The following is a 20902-nucleotide window of genomic DNA, read 5'->3' as shown; positions in this document are numbered from 1 at the left end:
TTCTCTGAAGTCCCATTGTGCAGGTGGGTGGGGTGTGGAGGTGGTAGAAGATGGCATCACCCTGTGCTCTCCTCCCCAGGGAGGGAGGGAGGGTAACTCGTAGCAGACACTGTTCAGGGGGCCATCGAAGAAAAGCAAAGTGTCCCCTCCTGTGTCCCAGGCTTCGTCATATCCCTGCCTTCAACCTCTCTGTGGCCATCGCCACAGTTTTCCCTGTGTTTTATCTTTGGCTGGGGCTGGGATTCAAAACGCCACGTCTTGGCGCTCCTGGGTAGTTCAGGTGGTTAAGCATCTGCCTTCGGCTCAGGTCCTGATCCCGGGGTCCTAGGATCGAGCCCCGCATCGGGCTCCCTGCTCAGCGGGGAGCCTGCTTCTCCCTCCCCCACTCCCCCTGCTTGTGTTCCCTCTCTCGCTGTGTCTCTCTCTGTCAAATAAATAAATAAATAAAATCGTAAAAACGAAAAACAAACAAAAAAACCGCCACATCTCTAAGGACCAGGCAAGGCGCAGACCGGCTCTCCTCCCTCGCCTGGAGGAGGGCCTTGCTCGCTGCGCCAGGCACCGTCCTGTCCCGGAAAAGCAGTGGCTCGGCGCCCGCACACTGGCTGGAGTCTGGTGAGTGCCGCGAGAGGCCGGGACCAGGTTTTCTGCCCCCTGCGTGTGAAGGGCCGCTCAGTGCCTCCTCGGGGGCCTTCTGTCCTTGGAGGGGCAGAGAGGCAGAATACCCTCTTCCAAATGTACTCCAGGAAGGGGAGCAATCTCTCCTCGTGAGACCCAGGGGATCCCTGCCCCAGGGCCCATTGTGCGAACGCTCTGTGCTGCTCTCCTCTCCCGCTCGTTCCCTTTCCCCCCGACTTCTCTCCATGAAAAGGGCCCCCCCCCCCCCCCGGCCCTGGGGCTTTTTTCCCCCCCCCCCCCCCCCCCAGTTCACTTCTCTGAACCTTGAATCTGCCACGTTCTCTCCAGTTATGCTGATTGTTTTCTGAATGCTCAGATCAATTCCCTGTTGTTCAAAATGAATGTTGTTGATCGGCTCTGTTCGAGGGTTAAGGTCGGTTCAGAGTCCCCCGGCTACTCCGCGGTCTTAACTCCTCGTCTGCTAATGGCCTCTTTACTCATGTGGAATAAGAAACGATTTCTGAGCTCATAGAGGTCAATCCTTCCTTAATTTGGCAACTCTTTTTCCAGCTTTATCTTTTATTCTCTTCCCCTCAGACACTTTATGTTCCTGATACATCTTCAAGCAGTATGGAGAAATATAATCCTTTGCAGTTTTTCAGCATTTAGATGATACGGTATTATGTACCACCGCTGGTCTTGAACAATATGTTGAGTGGGTACAGAGCCCAGTGGAATCCAGCCAGTTGTTACGGGTTTCCCCAACCCAGGGCTTTCTTGGGAACCACTCTCAGAGAGGTCAGCTCCTATAATAATCACTCTCAGCCTGGCTTTTCTTCTACAGAGGCTTAGGTTTACTAAGGCAAGGAGGCAGGCTGGCAAAAGCTGTAGACGCTGCAGATTTCTACTGATGCTAAGGAAACAATTTTAGCATATATTGTGGGAAGAACTTTGTCTTCACATTTTGTCGTTTATGACTCACATTTATTAAGATTTATAAACTTTTTCTTGCAGTTTAGATGCCTTAGAATGTTTTTTATTGATTAGGTAATAAATTCTAATTTGTTTCAAGTAAATTCATCAGAGGATAGTAATTCTGGAATGGTTTATTTTTTTAAAGATTTTATTTTTAAGTAATCTCTACACCCAACATAGGGTTCAGACTTAACAACCCTGAGAACAAGAGTTGCATGCTCCATCGACTGAGCCAGCCAGGTGACCCAGGAATGGTTTATTTTTAATTGCTTTTTTCCAACCCAAATTTGGCAAGAGGTGACAGTACGAGACCTGGATTGTTGTGTTGGATGATTAGCTGTGGCTGATTCCTTTTCTGGTCTCATTTTATTCAGTGTGCAACTAGATCTTTTTTTTTTTTTTTAAGATTTTATTTTTATTTATTTGGCAGAGAGGGAGACAGCGAGAGAGGGAACACAAGTAGGCGGAGTGGGAGAGGGAGAAGCAGGCTTCCCGGAGAGCAGGGAGCCCGATATGGGGCTCGATCCCAGGACCTGGGATCATGACCTGAGCCGAAGGCAGACACTTAACAACTGAGCCACCCAGGCGCCCCACAACTAGATCATTTCTAAGGGACCTTACAATTTTGGAATTAATGATCATAATGTTAGGATTTAATTTAGAATTCTAAAAGCAAAAACAAATGTAGTACACTAGAGGGAGCTCTGCTCTTTTAAATGTTCTCATTTGTATTTAAAAATATATCTCGTACAAGAGTGTATACACTTTGTCTGAATGATTTATATAGGAATAACAAAGTCAATACCTGTTTACGGACAATTTGTATCATCTTCTCCAAGAGGTCATCAATATCCTGCCTTCTGTGTTAATCATTTCCTTGCTTCTCTTTATTGTTTTAACACTTATGCTTATATCCTTAAGCAGTGTATTGTTTTGGCTTTTGAATATATTTCAACTGATCTTTATATAACAGATATCAAAGAGTATGTATTCTTCTCTGACTTGTTCTTTTATTTCTCATGATTTTTGAGATTCATCCATGTCGATGTATATAGTTACAGTATTTTCTCAGCTACTTTATATTCTGTCAGTATACCACAGTCCATTTATCTGTTCCCCTCCCACTGGAGATTTGGGTTGCTTTCATAAACAATGCGGCCATGAGCATTTATGGACATGTCTCCTTTTGCACACGTGTAAGAGTTTCTTTAGGTTACCCAGAGTTACATAGAGTGGAATTAGTTTAGAGGATATTGCACGTTCAACTTTACTAGGTAACGCTAAAGTGTTTTCCATAGTGGCTACACTAAGTTTTATCCCAGTAGTAGAAAACATTTGATATTGACTGACTTAATTTTTCACCAATCTGGTAAGTGTGAAAATGCTTGTGATGTTATTTGATTACTCATGGATCAAGTGTTTTTGTATGTTTATTCATCATTTCTGATTCCACATCTGGAGATGCCTGGTTCATGTCTTTGGCCTTCTTCTATAGAATTTTTTTTTCTTATAAATTTTTAGGAGTTTAAATATATATATTCTGGATATTAATCCTTTTGTCAATTATTTGGATTGCAGAGATCTCCTGGTTTTGTTTTTTGTTTTTCATTTTATTTATGGTGTCTTGACAAGCAGAAAAGTTATTTTATTTTATTTTTTAAAAGATTTTATTTATTTATTTGACAGAGAGAGACACAGCGAGAGGGGGAACACAAGCAGGGGAAGTGGGAGAGGGAGAAGCAGGCTTCCCGCCTAGCAGGGAGCCCGATGTGGGGCTTGATCCCAGGACCCTGGGATCATGACCTGAGCCGAAGGCAGACGCTTAACAACTGAGCCACCCAGGCGCCCCAGAAAAGTTTTTTTATTTTAATGTAAAGTGAATATGTCAATCTTTTTTTATACTTTGTGGTTTTTGTGTCTTGCTTAACTGGAGTTCTTTCATTACTGAAAGTCAGAGAGATATTTTCTTATATCATATTCTAAATTTCATGGTTTACCTATGATTTTTATTCTTGGTGTGAATTTGAGATTGTTCTGGTTTTCTGTTTTTGAAAAACAACCTGCCTCAAATATGAATGGCTTAAAGCATTTTATTCTGCTTATGGTTTTTGTGTCAAGAATTTAGAAAGAGCTCATCTGGCAGTTTGCCCATTACCCATAAGGCACTAGTTGGGCTACAAAATTCACTTTCAAGATGACTTCTTTCTCTATTCACGGATGTAGTTGGTGCCTTTGTGCTTCTTGGCCCCTCTCTATTTTTACATGGGGTTTGGTCCTCTAGCACATCTTCACATGGGTTATGCTTTTTGTGGCATGATGGTCTTAGGGTGGTCACTATCCTTACATGGTGGCTGCCTTCCAACCATTCTTGGTCATGTCCCAAGAATGAGCATCCCAAAAGCAAGTATTTCCAAAAGGCAAGAAGAGAAAACTACCAGGTAGCTAGGAACTATGCCTAGAATTGGTAAAGCGTCACCTCTGCCATGTTCTATTTGTCAAAGCAATCACAGGGCTTGCTCACATTTAAGGGGGTAGAGAAATAATCTCATCTTGTTGAGTTTTTGACCTCATCAAGGTCACTTTGGGGAAGAGTCTCATTGGGGAAGGTTGGGCAATGCTGTTGTGGCCATCCTTGCAGAATGCATTCTGGTTACAGTGGCATTCATTTGCAAACTGCATTCATCCCCTGCATCATGACTCCCCAAATATATCCCATTATGGGGTCATATAAAGCAATCATAGGCCCATAGCACTTCTAAAATGCAGTTGAACATATGTCTGCCATTCCTTGATTAGGGCATAGTTCTGCTTCTTGTGAATGATTCTGCATGGTTCCTGGCTCTTCCTCCTGGAGTCTTGGCTCTGCATGCTTAGTCATTTTTCCTTTTCCATAAGAGATGGCCCATGTTTGCAGAGGAATAGCTTTCTCATATACTTCCTGGTTAGTGAAACTTGAGATTCTTGACTGTTTTTTGCATTTTGAACGGTTTGATTTTTAGTCCAAGTAGGTGGTGATTCTGCTAGTATTATTGTCTTAAAAATGCTGTGGCTTTTCTATGAATTTTACTGTGGTTTATTCCATTAGACAAAAGTCCCACATATGTCTTTGAAACAGGCTCTTTTTTGCCTGGGCTTCTTATGAGTCTGCTCTGGTCCAACACCTTCAAAATTCTTAAACTCTGAGTTTAACCAAGATGGTCTGTAAGGTACTGCCTTCAATCTTTTTGAGGTTATAGTAAAAGTCTTTTTTTTTTTTCTTTTTAAAAAATTTTTTGTTAACATATAACGTATTATTTGTTTCAGGTACAGGTCTGTGATTCATCAGTCTTGCACAACTCACAGCGCTCACCATAGTATATACTCTCCACGATGTCCCTCACCCAGTCACCCCAGTCCTCCCACCCCCCTCCACTCCAGCAACCCTCAGTTTGTTTCCTGAGATTAAGAGTCTCTTATGGTTTGTCTCCCTCTCTGGTTTTGTCTTGTTTCATTGTTCCCTCCCTTCCCCTATGATCCTCTGTCTTGTTTCTCAAAATCTTCATATCAGTGAGATACTTATCTTTCTCTATTGACTTATTTCACTTAGCATAATATCCCCTAGTTCCATCAACGTCATTGCAAATGGCAAGATTTCATTTTTTGATGACTGCATAATATTCCGTTGTATGTATATACCACATCTTTATCCAGTCATCTGTTGATGGACATCTAGGCTCTTTCCATAGTTTGGCTATTGTGAACATTGCTGCTATAAACATTGGGGTGCAGGTGCCCCTTTGGGTGACCACATTTGTATCTTTGGGGTAAATACCCAGTAGTGCAGTTGCTGGCTCGTAGGGCAGCTCTATTTTCAACTTTTTGAGGAACCTCCATACTGTTTTCCAGAGTGGCTGCACCAGCTTGCATTCCCACCAACAGTGTAGGAGGGTTCCCCTTTCTCTGCATCCTTGCCAACATCTGTCATTTCCTGACTTGTTAATTTTAGCCTTTCTGACAGGTGTGAGGTGGTATCTCATTGAGGTTTTGATTTGGATTTCCCTGATGCCAAGTGATGTTGAGCACTTTTTCATGTGTCTGTTGGCCATTTGGATATCTTTGCAGAAATGTCTGTTCATGTCTTCTGCCCAGTTCTTGATTGGATTAGTTGTTCTTTGGGTGTTGAGTTTGATAAGTTCTTTATAGATTTTGGATACTAGCCCTTTATCTGATATGTCATTTGCAAATATCTTCTCCCATTCTGTTGGTTGTCTTTTGGTTTTGTCGACTGTTTCCTTTGTTGTGCAAAAAGCTTTTTATCTTGATGAAGTCCCAATAGTTCATTTTTGCCCTTGCTTCCCTTGCCTTTGGCGATGTTTCTAGGAAGAAGTTGCTTCTGCTGAGGTCAAAGAGGTTGCTGCCTGTGTTTTCCTTAAGGATTTTGATGGATTCTTGTCTCTCACATTTAGGTCTTTCATCCATTTTGAGTCTATTTTTGTGTGTCGTGTAAGGAAATGGTCCAGTTTCATTCTTGTGCATGTGGCTGTCCAATTTTCCTAGCACCATTTGTTGAAGAGACTGTCTTTTTTCCATTGGACATTCTTTCCTGCTTTGTCAAAGATGAGTTGACCATAGAGTTGAGGGTCCATTTCTGGGTTCTCTATTCTGTTCCATTGATCTATGTGTCCGTTTTTGCGCCAGTACCATACTGTCTTGATGAGTACAGCTTTGTAATAGAGCTTGAAGTCCAGAATTGTGATGCCACCAGCTTTGCTTTGCTTTTTCAACATTCCTCTGGCTATTCAGGGTCTTTTCTGATTCCATACAAATTTTAGGATTATGTGTTGCATTTCTTTGAAAAAAATTGATGGTATTTTGATAGAGATTGCATTAAATGTGTAGATTGCTCTAGGTAGCATAGACATTTTCACAATATTTGTTCTTTCAGTCCATGAGCATGGAACATTTTTCCATTTCTTTGTGTCTTCCTCAATTTCTTTCATGAGTATTCCTTTTTTTTTTTAATTTTATTTATTTATTTATTTTTTATTCTTATGTTAATCCCCATACATTACATCATTAGTTTTAGATGTAGTGTTCCATGATTCATTGTTTGTGCGTAATACCCAGTGCTCCATGCAGGAGTATTCCTTTTTTTATTTTTTTAAGATTTATTTATTTATTTTAGACAGAGAGAGCACACACGTAAGTGGTGGGAAGAGCAGAGGCAGAGGGAGAGAGAGAATCCTCATGTAGGCTCCCTGCTGAGCACAGAGACTGATGTGGGGCTTGATCTCATGACCCTGAGATCATGCTGAGCTAAAATCAAGAGTTGGCTGCTTAACCAACTGAGCTACCCAGTCGCCTCAGTGAAAGTCTTTTATAGCTACATGTGACTGCCCTCAGACCATGTTTTACTAGAAACATCTTGAATTTGATATTGGTCGTAAGGCCATTTTTACTTTGAGAACTTTTTGTTGGGGTTGAGATTTGGGAATGAGAAATAGTTTTGTTTTTGAATCAAGTCATGGCTCCTTTGTATTTCCTCTAGATTTTGGTGAAAAACTGAAGTGGTCCTTTTTTAGTTTATCTCTGTCTATCCATACCTTGTTATCGAGGCTAAAAGAAACCAGTTGGCATTTTCAGCATTCATCCTGGAAAACCCCTTTTCCAGATCCTCCTTTTGTGTTTTCCTTGTCTCGACAGGGGACAGTTTTGACTGAAATTGGTGCCACTGTGCAACACAGATCTTTTCTACAGCCTTCAACCACAACTTCCTCACAGCGCTTCCAGGCTTCCCCTAACAAGTCTTCCTGAGCTCTCCGGCCTCCACTCACTGCCTGTCCTGATAGAAGTGCCCCACATTTCTGTTCAGCTTCTCTGTGGTTGTGTAACAAAACTAGGTGCAAACATGGGGCTACAAGCAATCCTTGTTATTTTTACATAATTTTGTGGGTCAGGAATTTGAGGGGGCGTCTTAGCTGGACATTGCCTGGGCCTGCTGAAGCTAGAACATCCACCTCCGGGATGACTTCTGCACGCCCAGGTCTGGAGCTGAGGTGCTCCTTGAGCTCAGTTTCCTTCCATGCAGTGTCTCATCTTCCATGGCCTCTTTTTGTGGCTTAGGCGTCTCAGCATGCTGCTCTCGGGGGCGTGGCCCCTCTGTACATGATGGCTGATTTCTAAGAGGGAGCTTCATGAGCCGAGTGGGAGTTCTCAGAGGCAGGAAGTGCATTCCAGGCCGGTTAAGGGCTAGTGCCCAGACCCGGCACAGTCTCACTCCTACCATCTTCTAGTTACCAAAGCAGTTGGAGAGGGCTCACCCAGACTCAAAAGAGGAGAGAAACACGTGCTAGCTCTTGGTAGGGTAGTGGCAAGACCCCTTGCAGAGGAGCATGGCGATGGGAAGTGCCCGTGTGAAGCATCTTTGGAAGCGTGCTCTGCAGCAGGGATGCAATTTCACGTTTCCCCAGGGGATAGCCAGGCGGACCAGAACTCTTTACTGAACAGTCCATACTTTCTCATTGATCTGTAATGTCTTTTCTGTCATAAATCAGGTTTCTGAAGAAATGTGTATGTTTGTTTTCGATTGTCCTTCTAGGCCCATGATTTTTCACCTGGGAGCCATTTTGCAGGTGACAATGTCTGGAAATACTTTTGGTGGTCACTCTTGGGAGGGTGTGCTATTAGCATCCAGTGGATGGAGGCCAGGGAGGCTGCCAGCAATGTGCAGTGCACAGGATAGCTCCCCCCACAACGAGAATTATCCAGCCCAGAATGTCAGCAATGCTGAGGCTGTGTGAATCCACGGTCCGTGCCATCAGAGCTGCCCTACCGTATTATCGAATGAGCCTTGATGGCTGGTAGGGCAAGTCTCACTTTGTTTTTCTTCTTTAAGAATGTCTCCATTGTTTTTGGCCTCTTGCATTTCCATATCAATTTTACAATCAGTTTATCATGTTTCGTAGAAAATTTTATATTTTGATTGGAATTTCTTAAAGATTTTATTTATTTGAGAGAGAGAGAGGGAAACAGCATGAGAGGGGAGAGGGTCAGAGGGAGAGGCAGGCTCCCCGCTGAGCAGGGAGCCCGATGCAGGACTCGATCCCCGGACTCCGGGATCATGACCTGAGCCGAAGGCAGCCGCTTAACTGACTGAGCCACCCAGGTGCCCTTGACTGGAATTTCTTTGTAAGTATATATCTCCATGAGGAATACTGTTGTTGATGTTTTACTATTGAATATGGATATTGAGTCTACTTAATTTACCAACATGTTGTATCTCTCTATCAATTTACTTCATTAATGTCTTTCATTAAAGTTTTATAATGTCCTTATTAAAGGGCTTGTATATCTTTTGTACAAGATGGTTTGTTCTCTTGGCCAGTTAATTGGAGGCTTTTCGTAAGTTGCTTTCCTCTTTTGGGCCTTCATTTCTGTAAGTAAAAAAAATGTGACATTTGGATGAGATCATTCCTGACAGGCTTTGAAGCCTGAGATGACGTGATTAAAGTATTAAAATGACACGGAAAACTTTCAGGGCACACAGTAAAAGTAGTCCATCAGGGGGAGCTCTTCTGCATTTCATCTCTGGCTGGACTGCTGTGAAGATCCCACACTGGCTAGGGATAGCTACACACGTTATGGCAGAGACCTCCTCGTCCCAGGGCGAAGGAAGAACGTGGCTCCCTGGTATCTCTTCAATCACAGTTCTCCACATAAGAACTTCTATTTTGGTTTTGGGAAGATATTTCTTGTTTCTGGGTGTGGGGATACAGGAAACACATTTCGAACCCAGGAGAACATTTATGGGTCATCCAATATAATCCCTTTATTTGACAAATGAACCAACTTTGACTTAGAGGCACTGTTACTTTCCAGAGGACACATAGACTGTTCGTGAGAGAATTAGGGCTGGAACTTAGGTCAAATTTTCACACTTTAGTTGAAGGGGTTGGGAGGGTAAACAGTGGGTATCAGTGGTGGGCTGGGGGTAGGGAAGGTGTTGAATTTTTAAAGAGCTGAAGGATGGGTGACCTCTGATTTCCCTGGACATGTTTGCACAATTATATGTGAATGTGATAGAGAGTGTGTGTCCCCAAGTGTGTGCATACATGCTGTACTTTGGTTGGCAATAGGGCTTCTGTTGTGATTGTTGGCTTCTTGGAAATAGGATTGGACTTCTGTAAGCCAGCCTTCACTTAAGAGGTATAGTAACTTTCACTGGCTTTAGAGATTTATTTAATTTGTATTTTGGAATTGTTTGGAAATACCTGCCTTGGCAATTTGATTAAAAAATTTAAGCTGTCTTTCAGTTTATTTATCTTTAACTTGATTTAATGATTTCATTTTTTTCTCACTGACTTTTCAAATAAAGTGGAGTTATTGGATATTCTTTTAAGAGAAGATGAAACTCAACTTCTCTTCATTAGCCATCCTTTTTCAAGTCTATTGTGACTATTTTTGAAATGTTCCTCCATAGTGCTTATTATATGTGATTCTCCTGATTCACCTCAGTACAAACTTTTTTTATAAACTATAGACATTTTAAAAGTTATTTATTTCTGTATGCATTTAAGAATAAGATCTTTATCATTTATTTGGATTATTTTTCCTGTGGGTATCATGGATAAGATTTTAAACCTTTATTTTGGCTTAAATAAATAAAAAGTAAACTACCTATTGACTTTCATGTCAACATTAAGAAGGAGAGTTCTTGTGTTACTTTTTCAAGGCAGTGCAATCTATCTTTTTCTAACAAATTAACAGAAAAAGATCCTCTGAGGAAAATGTGTATTTAACTACCTTTCTGTTGTTCTTTATCAGATGTGGTCTAGAACAGTTTAAAGATTAGATTGTATTTAGGCTTCTCTGTGTTAGTCCAAGAAGTGATGGTGCCAAGGCCTTGGAGAGGTAGGGTAGAGAAGGGTATAAAAAGGCAGAAGAAGGACATTGGGCAGCTCTCACCTCCTCCAAGACTGAGGCTTCCATCTCATTGTGAAGTGTTCCATATTCAAGGGAAAGAGGATTGTATTTGAAATAGATATAAAAGGCTAAAAGATTCTTGTGCCAATATACTCTTCCTCAGCAAGTATCACAGAGGATTAGTCTGTCCATAATTTCTTTTTTTTTTTTTTTTAAGATTTTATTTATTTATTTGACAGAGAGAGACACAGCGAGAGAGGGAACACAAGCAGGGGGAGTGGGAGAGGGAGAAGCAGGCTTCCCGCTGAGCAGGGAGCCCGATGCGGGGCTCGATCCCAGGACCCTGGGACCATGACCTGAGCCGAAGGCAGACGCGTAACGACTGAGCCACCCAGGCGCCCCCTGTCCATAATTTCTGTTTGCATATGTACCATCTATAAATTTTGGAGAGAGTTGTGAGGCAGTAAGGATTGCGAGCTGGGTGAAAGAAATGGATTGCCCTAGCAGCCTGTTAAGAACATCTATAATCGTGAAAATCATTTGATAAGAGAACATATTCTATTTATTTCATAATTTGTCACATGTTTGGTTCCTGTGTTTATGTGATAGGTGTAATGAATGAACATTGAAAAAATGCATATGGGGGCGCCTGGGTGGCTCAGTCGTTGAGCCTTCGGCTCAGGTCATGATCCCAGGGTCCTGGGATCGAGCCCCACATCGGGCTCCCTGCTCAGCGGGAAGCCTGCTTCTCCCTCTCCTGCTCCCCCTGCTTGTGTTCCCTCTCTCACTGTGTCTCTCTCTGTCAAATAAATAAAATCTTTAAAAAAAAAAAAGAAAAAAGAAAAAACGCATATGTTGGGTACAGTGAGCCACGTGTGATAATTTGAGCATGACCTTATTATCTGAGGTTTGGAATTATTATATAAATTCTCAAGGATAAAAGAAATGGGAACTATTGTTAAAATATCTGTGTCTCCCATTGACTACAGTAATAGAGATTTCCTTCTTGGTTTTTAGATTTCCTCCTTCCTCACCCCTGAAACCATATCCAAAGAAGCCTACATACCAAAAGGATGTTATTAAATTTCCGGAATGGAATGACCCCCCACCAAGCACTTCACAAGAAAACATCCCAGTGAGGCCAGTTGTGATGGTAAGTGTATTACTAAAAGCTGGGCAGGGAGATGGGGGTGGAGTGGGGTGGTGGCCGTGGTGGTGGCTGGGGGCGGGGCTAGCAGCCTCCAGAAGTAGGAAATGGTCTGTGAACCACCAGCCTTAGTCTACTTCTTTCTATGAACAATGGTCCAAAAGTACTTGAAAACAATATCTTATGTGTCAATAGCTGACAGAACAGTAACAAGGAAAGATTAGCTGTTGGACCTTTTCTCTCTTTCCTGCTGACATTTTGACTGAATACATGGTAGGTATTTTTCATAGGTTCAGACCAAGCAGGTTTCTGTGGCAGCTCCCTCATAATCTTCTTTTCTCCTGTGTTCTAGAAGTTACTCTTCTCGGGCGCCTGGGTGGCTCAGTCGTTAAACGTCTGCCTTCGGCTCAGGTCATGATCCCAGGGTCCTGGGATCGAGTCCCACATCGGGCTCCCTGCTCGGCAGGAAGCCTGCTTCTCGCTCTCCCACTCCCCCTGCTTGTGTTCCTGCTCTCGCTATCTCTCTCTCTGTCAAATAAATAAATAAAATCTTAAAAAAAAAACTGGCTTCTATTAGAAGTTACTCTTCTCGCTCTTTGCATCTTCTTGAATTTTGTTCTAATTATTACTGGTTGAGAGTGAGAAGGTTAGGGTGTGAAGTATTGTGGAATGACCCCTAAAAATGAACAGTTAAATTCTGCTAGTTTGGAGAAACCTAAGCTTAATGTAGAATAAAGTAATTTTGGGGGGTACTTTTACCTTAAAATATTCCCATAGAAGACTACCATGATTGAGGCAATGCTAAAAAATAAAATACAGAGAGAAACTTTCATATGGCAGTTTTTAAGAATTGTACCCACACCAGTATTTTAAATTAATCTAGTTTGATAGATGTCCAATTCATGCTTTTATTTGCAAAGATGTGATGTAAACATTTTTAGGCAATTTAATTAAAAGAAAAAGCAACTTTTTTTTCCTAAAGTGGTTGTATTTTCAGTTTGAAGAGAATGATAGTTAAGAAGCTTAGGCTTTTGGGCACCTGGGTGGCTCAGTCGTTTAAGCGTCTGCCTTTGGCTCAGGTCATGATCTCAGGGTCCTGGGATCGAGCCCCGCGTTGGGCTCCCTGCTCAGTGGAGGGTCTGCTTCTCCCTCTCTGCCCCTCCCTGCCCAGCTCATGCTCACTCACTCTCTCTCAAATAAATAAAATCTTAAAAAAAAAAAAGATGCTTAGGCTTTATCAAAGATAATTCAAGAAAAACAGTGGCGCCAGTGACAGAAATAGGGACTCCATAGGGCTTGCAGGTTTGCAGGATGACGATGAATTTTGTTTTAAATATGTCTGGTGGTAAACATGGTCTGTCTTAAATGGACGTATCTCACAGGCAGATGGAGATAATGGTCCCGGAACTTAAAGGCAAGATCATTAACTTATTCATTCAACAAATATTTATTGAGTGTCTGCTGTGTACCATGCATTGTATTAGCTCCACAGATACAGTTTTAACTCTAAAAAGGCTCAGAGTCTAGTGAAGCATACAATACAAAAATAGAGAACTAGAAAACAAAGTGGAACTACTTTGGGTATTTGAGGACTTTTAATTTATTCCTAATGAGGAATACTTACTTACTTAAGGTCTAGTTGATAGTTCCTGTCCCAGAGAAAGTTAAAATGTAAGCTCCATGATGTCAGGGACATTTTTTATGAACATTTGCAATTCAACATCTAACATGGCCCCATTGGTAGAGTGGTTATTCAACAGGCATTTTTTTTCTTTATAAGGTCATCTAGTGTTGTTTGTACGAAAGAGATAAAATCCTGTATTAAGTTAATATGTATGTATGTCATCAATATAGTAACTTCCCTTTTCTATTCCACCTGGTTCTATGAAGTTGTAATATTCCTGGTGTCATCTGTAGAACCAAGTACTCATTAGCACACTTTAATGCTCCAATGACAATGACTTGTATCTTCTGTTTTCATTTTCTAATTTTCCAGGAGCCCTGAAGTGGTATACCAGTGTCCTAGATTCATCAACCATTTTCTTCTAAAGCTTATCATTTCTTTTGTCGTCTACCTGTGTCTTGTACTTCCTTCTTGAATGAAGTGGGAGAGGTTTGGGCTCCCTGCTCATTGTAATTCCAGCAAAGCTTCGGCTGCCGCTTCTTGAGCAATGTCCAAAGGAAGAATGGCAGAGCAGGATCTGTTTCCCCACTTGGTCCTTGATGTGGGTTTTAGAATTAGGAGGTTAATGGTCAATAAAGAAAGAGTTCATCTTTCTTGAAGAACTTCAGCTCATCATTCATTTCTTCTATTTTACTTTCCCTGTTTCTATCTTTGCTTCCTCTTTGCTTGTTGGTTTTTGTTTTTGTTTTATCCTGTCTTTTCTCTTGCTTCACCGTTTATACAAATAAAAAAATAAAATAATAAAATAAAACTGTTGTGTTTGCTGAGGGGCAGTACAGTGTGGAAAGTAAGATATTGGATTCTGGAGCCAGAGTGTTGGGTTTGGATCTTGGCTCCTCCATTTACTAGCTATTTGAGCTTGTTTCTCTGTTTTATTCATTGTGTTTGTGTCTCAGTTTTCTTAATGGTGAAACTGGGATGATAATAGTACCCTCTGGGGCAGGCTTGTTGTGAGAATCAGGTGAATTCATATCTATAAAGCGCTTAGAATGGTGGCTGGCACACAGGTGTTCAGTAACTGTTAATTATTGTTGCTGTTATTCATTTATTTAATAGAATTGTTTTCAGGTGGAGACAAAGGAAAATAAATTACTTATGATATCATCCAGAGAGAATTAACATGAACATTTTTTAGTGTATCCTTTTTTCCATACAAACTTTTAACACAAAAATGGGATCCTGTTGAGCTTTTCATCGCCTGTGTTCTTCACTTTGAACAGTGTGCTTAGCTTATTTTTTCATGTTATTAGACATTTGACATCATATTTTAATATCTGCATCTTGTCTAATATGAAAGTAATGTATTTTATTTATCCAGTCCTTTACTGTTAGATATATACTGTGTTTCCAGTTTTTTAGGAGACAATGTAATGAGCAATATCTTTACAGATAAATGGTTGAATATATCCATGGTCTTTCTTTCTTTTTTTTTTTTTAAGATTTTATTTATTTATTGAGAGAGAGAGAGCGGGAGCATGAGGCGGGGGAGAAGGAGAGAGAATCTCAGGCCCAGTGCGGAGCCCAATCCAGGGCTCGATCTCACAACCCTGAGATCATGACCTGAGCTGAAACCAAGAGTTGGACGCTTAACTGACTGAGCCACCTAGGTGCCCCCATGGTATTTCCTTAAGATAACTTTTGGAAGTAGGTTTGCTAGGCAAATGGAATAGTTTATATGCCTGCCTTCAAAAATGAACACCTAATTTAGATACTTTAAATAAATTCACAAATCCACATGGTCTTTAACTTTCTTTTGTAATTCAATAATTCTCCAAAAACAAAATCACAAAACAAATTTCTGGCTCTGTTTTTCCAAGGGTATTAGCTTTTTCTATAAAGATACTTTTGTAAAAACTCTTATAGAATATATTTGTAAATGATTGTGCTGTGGAGCTCTTGTTTTTCCTGCTTTCTGCAGTAGCCTAAGATCTGGGGGCTGCTCATTGACTTTGTACTTATTTGATCTTTGCTTATAAAAAATAGAGAACTCTTGGAAGTAATAGACTTTAAGTTTGTTTTAAACAATTACTCCATTTGGACAGTGTGTAAATATGGATAGGTATTCTTTGACAATTTTAATTCCGAATTTTATCTCATGGCTACTTCATTGATTAGTTGGAATTCCCAGAGGGAAAAAAATAGTCAATGTCATGTTTATTGCCATCGTTCTTTTGTGATTTATGAATACTCATTTATAATGTGACCTCATCCTGAAGGGTTATACTCGACTTCTCTGTAGTCTGTGCAAAGAAAACGAGTTCATATTCCTAGTTATTATTTTAAATCAAATTACAAATAACCAAGTCAAGGACATTTCTGATAAAATCGTATCACTGTCTGTTGAAATATTTGTTCTCTTTCCTTCGACCCTCCGCCCAACTAGACCTCCGAGATGTGGTACAAGCGGCACAGCATCGCCATCGGAGAGGTGCCGGCTTGCCGTCTCGTCTGCCGCAGGCAGCTGACAGAGGCCAATGTAGAAGAGATATGGAAGTCCATGACATTAGCATAGTACGTGCGTTTGACGTTAATGAGCACTTTCGCTGTTTTCTCTTTTGCTTCTCTACTACTCTCTGCATATTGAATTTTCTGGAATTACGTCTTAAAACCTAAACTTTGTATTGTTTGCAATTGAATTCTGGAAATTTTCTGTTGTCATTTATATAATAGTTAAGAAGAGAAATTTAAAAGTTCTTCAACTTTCTAGTAATCCTGAAGTTTTATGTTTAATGAAACACAGTGGTAAATTTGGTCTCCTAGATATTTGGCATACTACAGGTAATTAAAGTAAATGATGTTATATAGCAGTTTTTTTTTCCCTCACAAACATACTATTAGCAGTTTCTCATCATTGGATAAGCTGGGTTTTGTTTTTATAATATCTATACCTATGAAATCATTTTCTTGGCATTCAGGGTGTTATGTATTAAATTAGTGAACCAATCTGTTAATGGCCAAAAGGTCTTTTAAGTTTGTTTCATCATATTCAATTTCTAGCCTTTTTGCCAAGATTGGATAAAATGCATGAAGACAGCGCATTTTATTTATTTATTTTTATTTAAAATAACGCATTTTAAAGATTGATCTTTTGGGGCACCTGGGTGGCTCAGTCTTTAAGCATCTGCCTTTGGCTCAGGTCATGATCCCAGGGTCCTGGGGATCGAGCCCCGCATCAGGCCCCCTGCTCAGCGGGAAGCCTCCTTCTCCTTTTCCCACTCCCCCTGCTCGTGTTCCCTCTCTTGCTGTCTCTCTCTCTCTGTCAAATAAATAAATGAAATCTTAAAAAAAAAAAAAAAAAGACTTTCTAAAGATTGATATTTTACATGCCAGGTTTTGGGTAATACTGATTTTTTTAAAAAGTAATTAATTTAATCATCATATATCTTTCCAGTTTACAGAAAGTCCTTGGCCTGGATTCTTTGGAAGAAGTCTTAGACATTAAACTGGTCAACTCCAAGTTCATCATCCATAATGTGTATAGTGTGAGCAAGCAGGGAGTTGTCATCCTTGATGACAAGTCAAGTAAGTCCATAAAAACCATTCTGGTCCCATTTGACCCACTGTGTTGGCTGTGCAGGTCCATCAGCTTCTTTTTTGATCCTTCCCTAAACCCTCAATAAATGTACCTTCTCATTATGTATAGCCTTGTCTCATTTCCTCATGCCTTTTAAATAATTGTGTGGATTAAGGAGGTGTCAAGGAAAGGTGAACATCCAGGAGTCAAAGCCTCAGCACAATCCATCCAGAGGCTAGTTCAGTGTTAGCCACACTGGGCAGTAAGTGGTTCTGTATTATTCACAGAAAAATCCCTGAAAAGTAAGTTTAAGACCTAACTGAGTGCTTGAGTCAGTTTGTGACTGACTGGATCTTGGAGATTGATTTTAGGTTTCAAGTGGGTCTGATTGATTTTCGGTTCTCACTGACCTTTTCATATGGTGTCTCGGTGGTAGATTTTCTGGGATGGTCTTGATTTATGTCATTTTTTTTTTCTTGTTAATAAAGGTAGGCCTTTAAATGCTGAAAGTGCTTTAATTTTTTATTCCTTTTCTTCCAAGCCAGTTTATAAGTCAGGAAAAAAAAGACATTTAGCAGCTGCCTATCCTGGGTTTTTTTATTTGGAAAAATAAGGGCATGGTACCTGTAGTGGGCCAGAATCCCCAAACTGATTTTAAATCTTTCTTCTCTTAAATTGGGGATGGGCCAGAATTGGATGGGTTTTTTGAATGGTTCTTTCTTTACTTCCAACCCTTGATTGTGGGAATAGCTGGAACTAGAATGAGATTTGGATGTGGGAAGATGGTGTAGTACTTTTGGGTTTTTATAAATTATTATTAAATTTAGGGCTGGGGACTCCTGGGCAGCAAGATAGAACTCTACCCGAAGGAGCCTGAGCAGTGTGAGAGGGAAAGAGGTTTTTCTAGGTCCCAATTCCTGACAGGAGCAGAATGTGTCTTTGAAACTTGAGACACCTCCTCTTTTATGTAGCCTCTGTATTGGGAATGGATGGTATCAGGAAACAAATAAATTTATGACTTCGTGAGTTGTTAGGTTATTATCAACCTATACGATTAAATTACATAGAATGATGGGGCTATTGCCTTTGAAATACGTCTAAAATCCTTCCACATTCTTTGAGTAGAGCAAACATTAATACTTTTACCTACTGGGGCGCCTGGGTGGCTCAGTCTGTTAAGCGGCTGCCTTCGGCTCAGGTCATGATCCTGGGGTCTTGGGATCGAGCCCCACATCCGGCTCCCTGCCCAGCGGAGAGCCTGCTTCTCCCTCTCCATCTGCCTGCCACTTTGCCTACTTGTGCTCTCTCTCTCTGTCAAATAAATAAAATCTTAAAAAAGAACAAACAAACAAATACTTTTACCTACTAATTAGATCATCGGTCATCTTTTGTCTTACCAAGTTCTTAGAAAGAAGAACACTTCCACAAGCCTCAGGTTCATTAGAGCTAATACAGTTCGATTAGTGTCTTTGCAGTTTTTCACAAAGTGAAGAAGATGGAGAAGCAGAAGCATGAGTGCGGGTCCATCTCATCAGATGTCTGTGTCAGGGCCAGGAGGGGAGGAACTTTGGGAAAAAGGCTTAGCTCGGATTTCTTGTAGCAATGTTAACAGTTATTATTTTAAGGCTGTCCAAAAACTAATAGCCTATATTAGTATATCATTGGAACTTTCTTGCCCTGAAACATTTTGAAAATTGAAACATGCAAAATGATACTTATATTGGACAATAGACATAGAGAATTTACCCCCTTTTTGGGGGGGGGTTGGTGAACTGAATTCACAAATATAGTTGGTAACTAATATTTTTACTTTTTCTGCCTTTTCCTTAATTCTTAGGGTAACTGATCAGTTAGTTTGTTTCTTTGGAATAAACCAAATTTCTGCTTTTCACCAAAGCTTTAAAAGGTGCATCTTGTCCTTTGAGAAATTTGCAGGCATGACCTGTACAAGCTCATGTTGTGACACTGCTCCTAGGAAAGTTTTCCAGTGTTTAAACATGCCGTTCTATTAATAGGTGATGTGTGATTTATGATTATGATTGGCAGGTATGTTTCATATTATTTGGGCAGGTTGTACATTCTTATGATTCTATGTATGTATGTAATTCCTTGCGTTATATGCAGCTGAATCAAATATCTTCTTTATTTTCGTTTCTCTGCAGAAGAGCTTCCTCATTGGGTACTGTCAGCTATGAAGTGTTTGGCAAATTGTAAGTACTAATTATCCCCCAGTTTTATAAGATTAACAGAAATTAGTGCCCTGAATTAGAAAATATTTTTGTTCAATGGCCTGAACACTGATTTGACACCTGTGAGACTAGCAGGTAATTATTTTGGGACCAGTGTGCTTTTAGTGATGAATTTGCGACTTGGTAAAGGGGCTGAGTTATAGAACATTTTTGAAGAAATGTTGTGTTTCTCTTTTCTGGTGGATATAATCACACTACAGATAAAATCCATACTACTTTTTCTGACTGTTTTATCACAGCGAAGGAAAATTAGTTATATTGAATATAATATTGTGCAGATGTGGCCTATTGACAGTTTATACATTTTTATTTTTAAAACCTCTATTTTTATTTCTAAAACACATATTCCTAAGTATGCCCTGTATTTACATCTCAATTTGCTCAGCAGATCCTGTCTACTATTAGCTTTTTATAGGGCACCGGTTTAAGGGGGAAAAAATGTTTTAGAAGACTAGTCTGACTGATAAGCAGGATGGTTTGGAAGGAGAACTTCCGTGTGGAGAAACAAGAAGGGGTATTTCAGTTATTGGATGTAAGATGACAGGGCCTGGGTCGTGGTGGTCCTTCTGAGGATTTGCATAGGCTTATGCAGTCCATTTCACAGCATAGATATTCACTTCATTGGATATCACAGGCACTGTAAAGAATGTGTTATTATAGTATCTCACTAACACTGCTATTTTTCTGGGGATTTTTTGGAAGGTTTTACCCAAAGAAGGGATTATAATGGTTAATGGCTTAACCCAAACAAGTGATTTTAATGAGAAGAATTCTAGTTATTTTGGTTGACTAATAACAATGGTGAGTGCTCGCTTCGGCAGCATATATACTAAAAAACAATGGTGATATTTGGTCTATGGGGCCTTTAAGCCTCACAGATGGCCTCAGAAAGGTACCTTTGGGGTAGGGCTAGCGAGTACAGATATAGATATAAGAAAATTTTGAATTAGTAGACTCTGAATGATTTATTTAACTGGTGTTAGTTTTGTCTGATTATAGAATGAAATTAAGGTAGCTATGCAGTTTTTTGTAGGTAATCTCAGTCATAATATATGGACAGTGATTATATCCTATCATTTTAAATGTGAATACCAATTATTAGCTTGTGTGAAGCCTAAAGTTTTCTGTGTTTAACTATTAAATTTTCATTGGTTTTTGGTTAATATTTTGGAACCTCTGAGATGTAGAGTGGTTTCAGCTTGGGAGAGTGCTTTTTATTCTTCCTGCTCAACCGTTTGAAGTAAATTAAATTTAAATTATATCTTTGGCCAGAGTTGGCAATGATGAGATAGAAGGTATAAATACGAAGCTAAATTGCCCATTTCTGAATTCTTGGCAAACCAAGGATTTGGAAGTTGATCAGCTGGGAAATAATAGAGGAAGCTGGTAAAACAAATCTAGGCTACAATATGTTCTGTAATGTATATTAAGGTGTGGTTGTGATATCGATTTTTCAGTGATGATCAAAATGTAGTGAAGAGTACAATTTTTCCCTCAAGGGAATAGTAAACATAAAGCCACAAAGGATGGGGTGGCTGGGTGATAGACATTGGGGAGGGTATGTGTTATGGTGACCCCTGTGAATTGTGTAAGACTGATGAATCACAGACCTTTACCTCTAAAACAAATAATACATTATATGTTAAAAAAAAAAAAAAAGAAGATAGTAGGAAGGGAAAAATGAAGGGGGGAAATTGGAGGGGGAGATGAACCATGAGAGACTACGGACTCTGAGAAACAAACTGAGGGTTCTAGAGGGGATGGGGGTGGGGGGATGGGTTAGCTTGGTGATGGGTATTAACGAGGGCACGTTC

The 20902-nt window shown here is 40.2% G+C and overlaps 1 protein-coding gene across 3 annotated transcripts in view; it reads left to right on the top strand.

The window, feature by feature from the left end:
- Positions 1 to 20902, top strand: part of DEPDC1B (DEP domain containing 1B) — an 86107-nt gene that overhangs the window by 27835 nt on the left and 37370 nt on the right. For all 3 annotated transcript variants that reach the window (XM_035014480.1, XM_035014477.1, XM_035014478.1), the window contains exons 3-6: positions 11512 to 11647; positions 15709 to 15836; positions 16717 to 16847; positions 19002 to 19049. In XM_035014480.1, the coding sequence (XP_034870371.1) occupies positions 11512 to 11647; positions 15709 to 15836; positions 16717 to 16847; positions 19002 to 19049 (443 nt within the window). The remainder of the gene's footprint in view (positions 1 to 11511; positions 11648 to 15708; positions 15837 to 16716; positions 16848 to 19001; positions 19050 to 20902) is intronic.

The sequence above is a fragment of the Mirounga leonina genome, unplaced genomic scaffold (assembly GCF_011800145.1).
Source record: "Mirounga leonina isolate KUSES-001 unplaced genomic scaffold, KU_Mleo_1.0 Mir_168, whole genome shotgun sequence".
Taxonomy (NCBI): Eukaryota; Metazoa; Chordata; class Mammalia; order Carnivora; family Phocidae; genus Mirounga; species Mirounga leonina.
The sequence above is the reverse complement of the archived record's forward strand: the minus strand, read 5'-3'. Positions and strand labels throughout refer to the sequence as shown.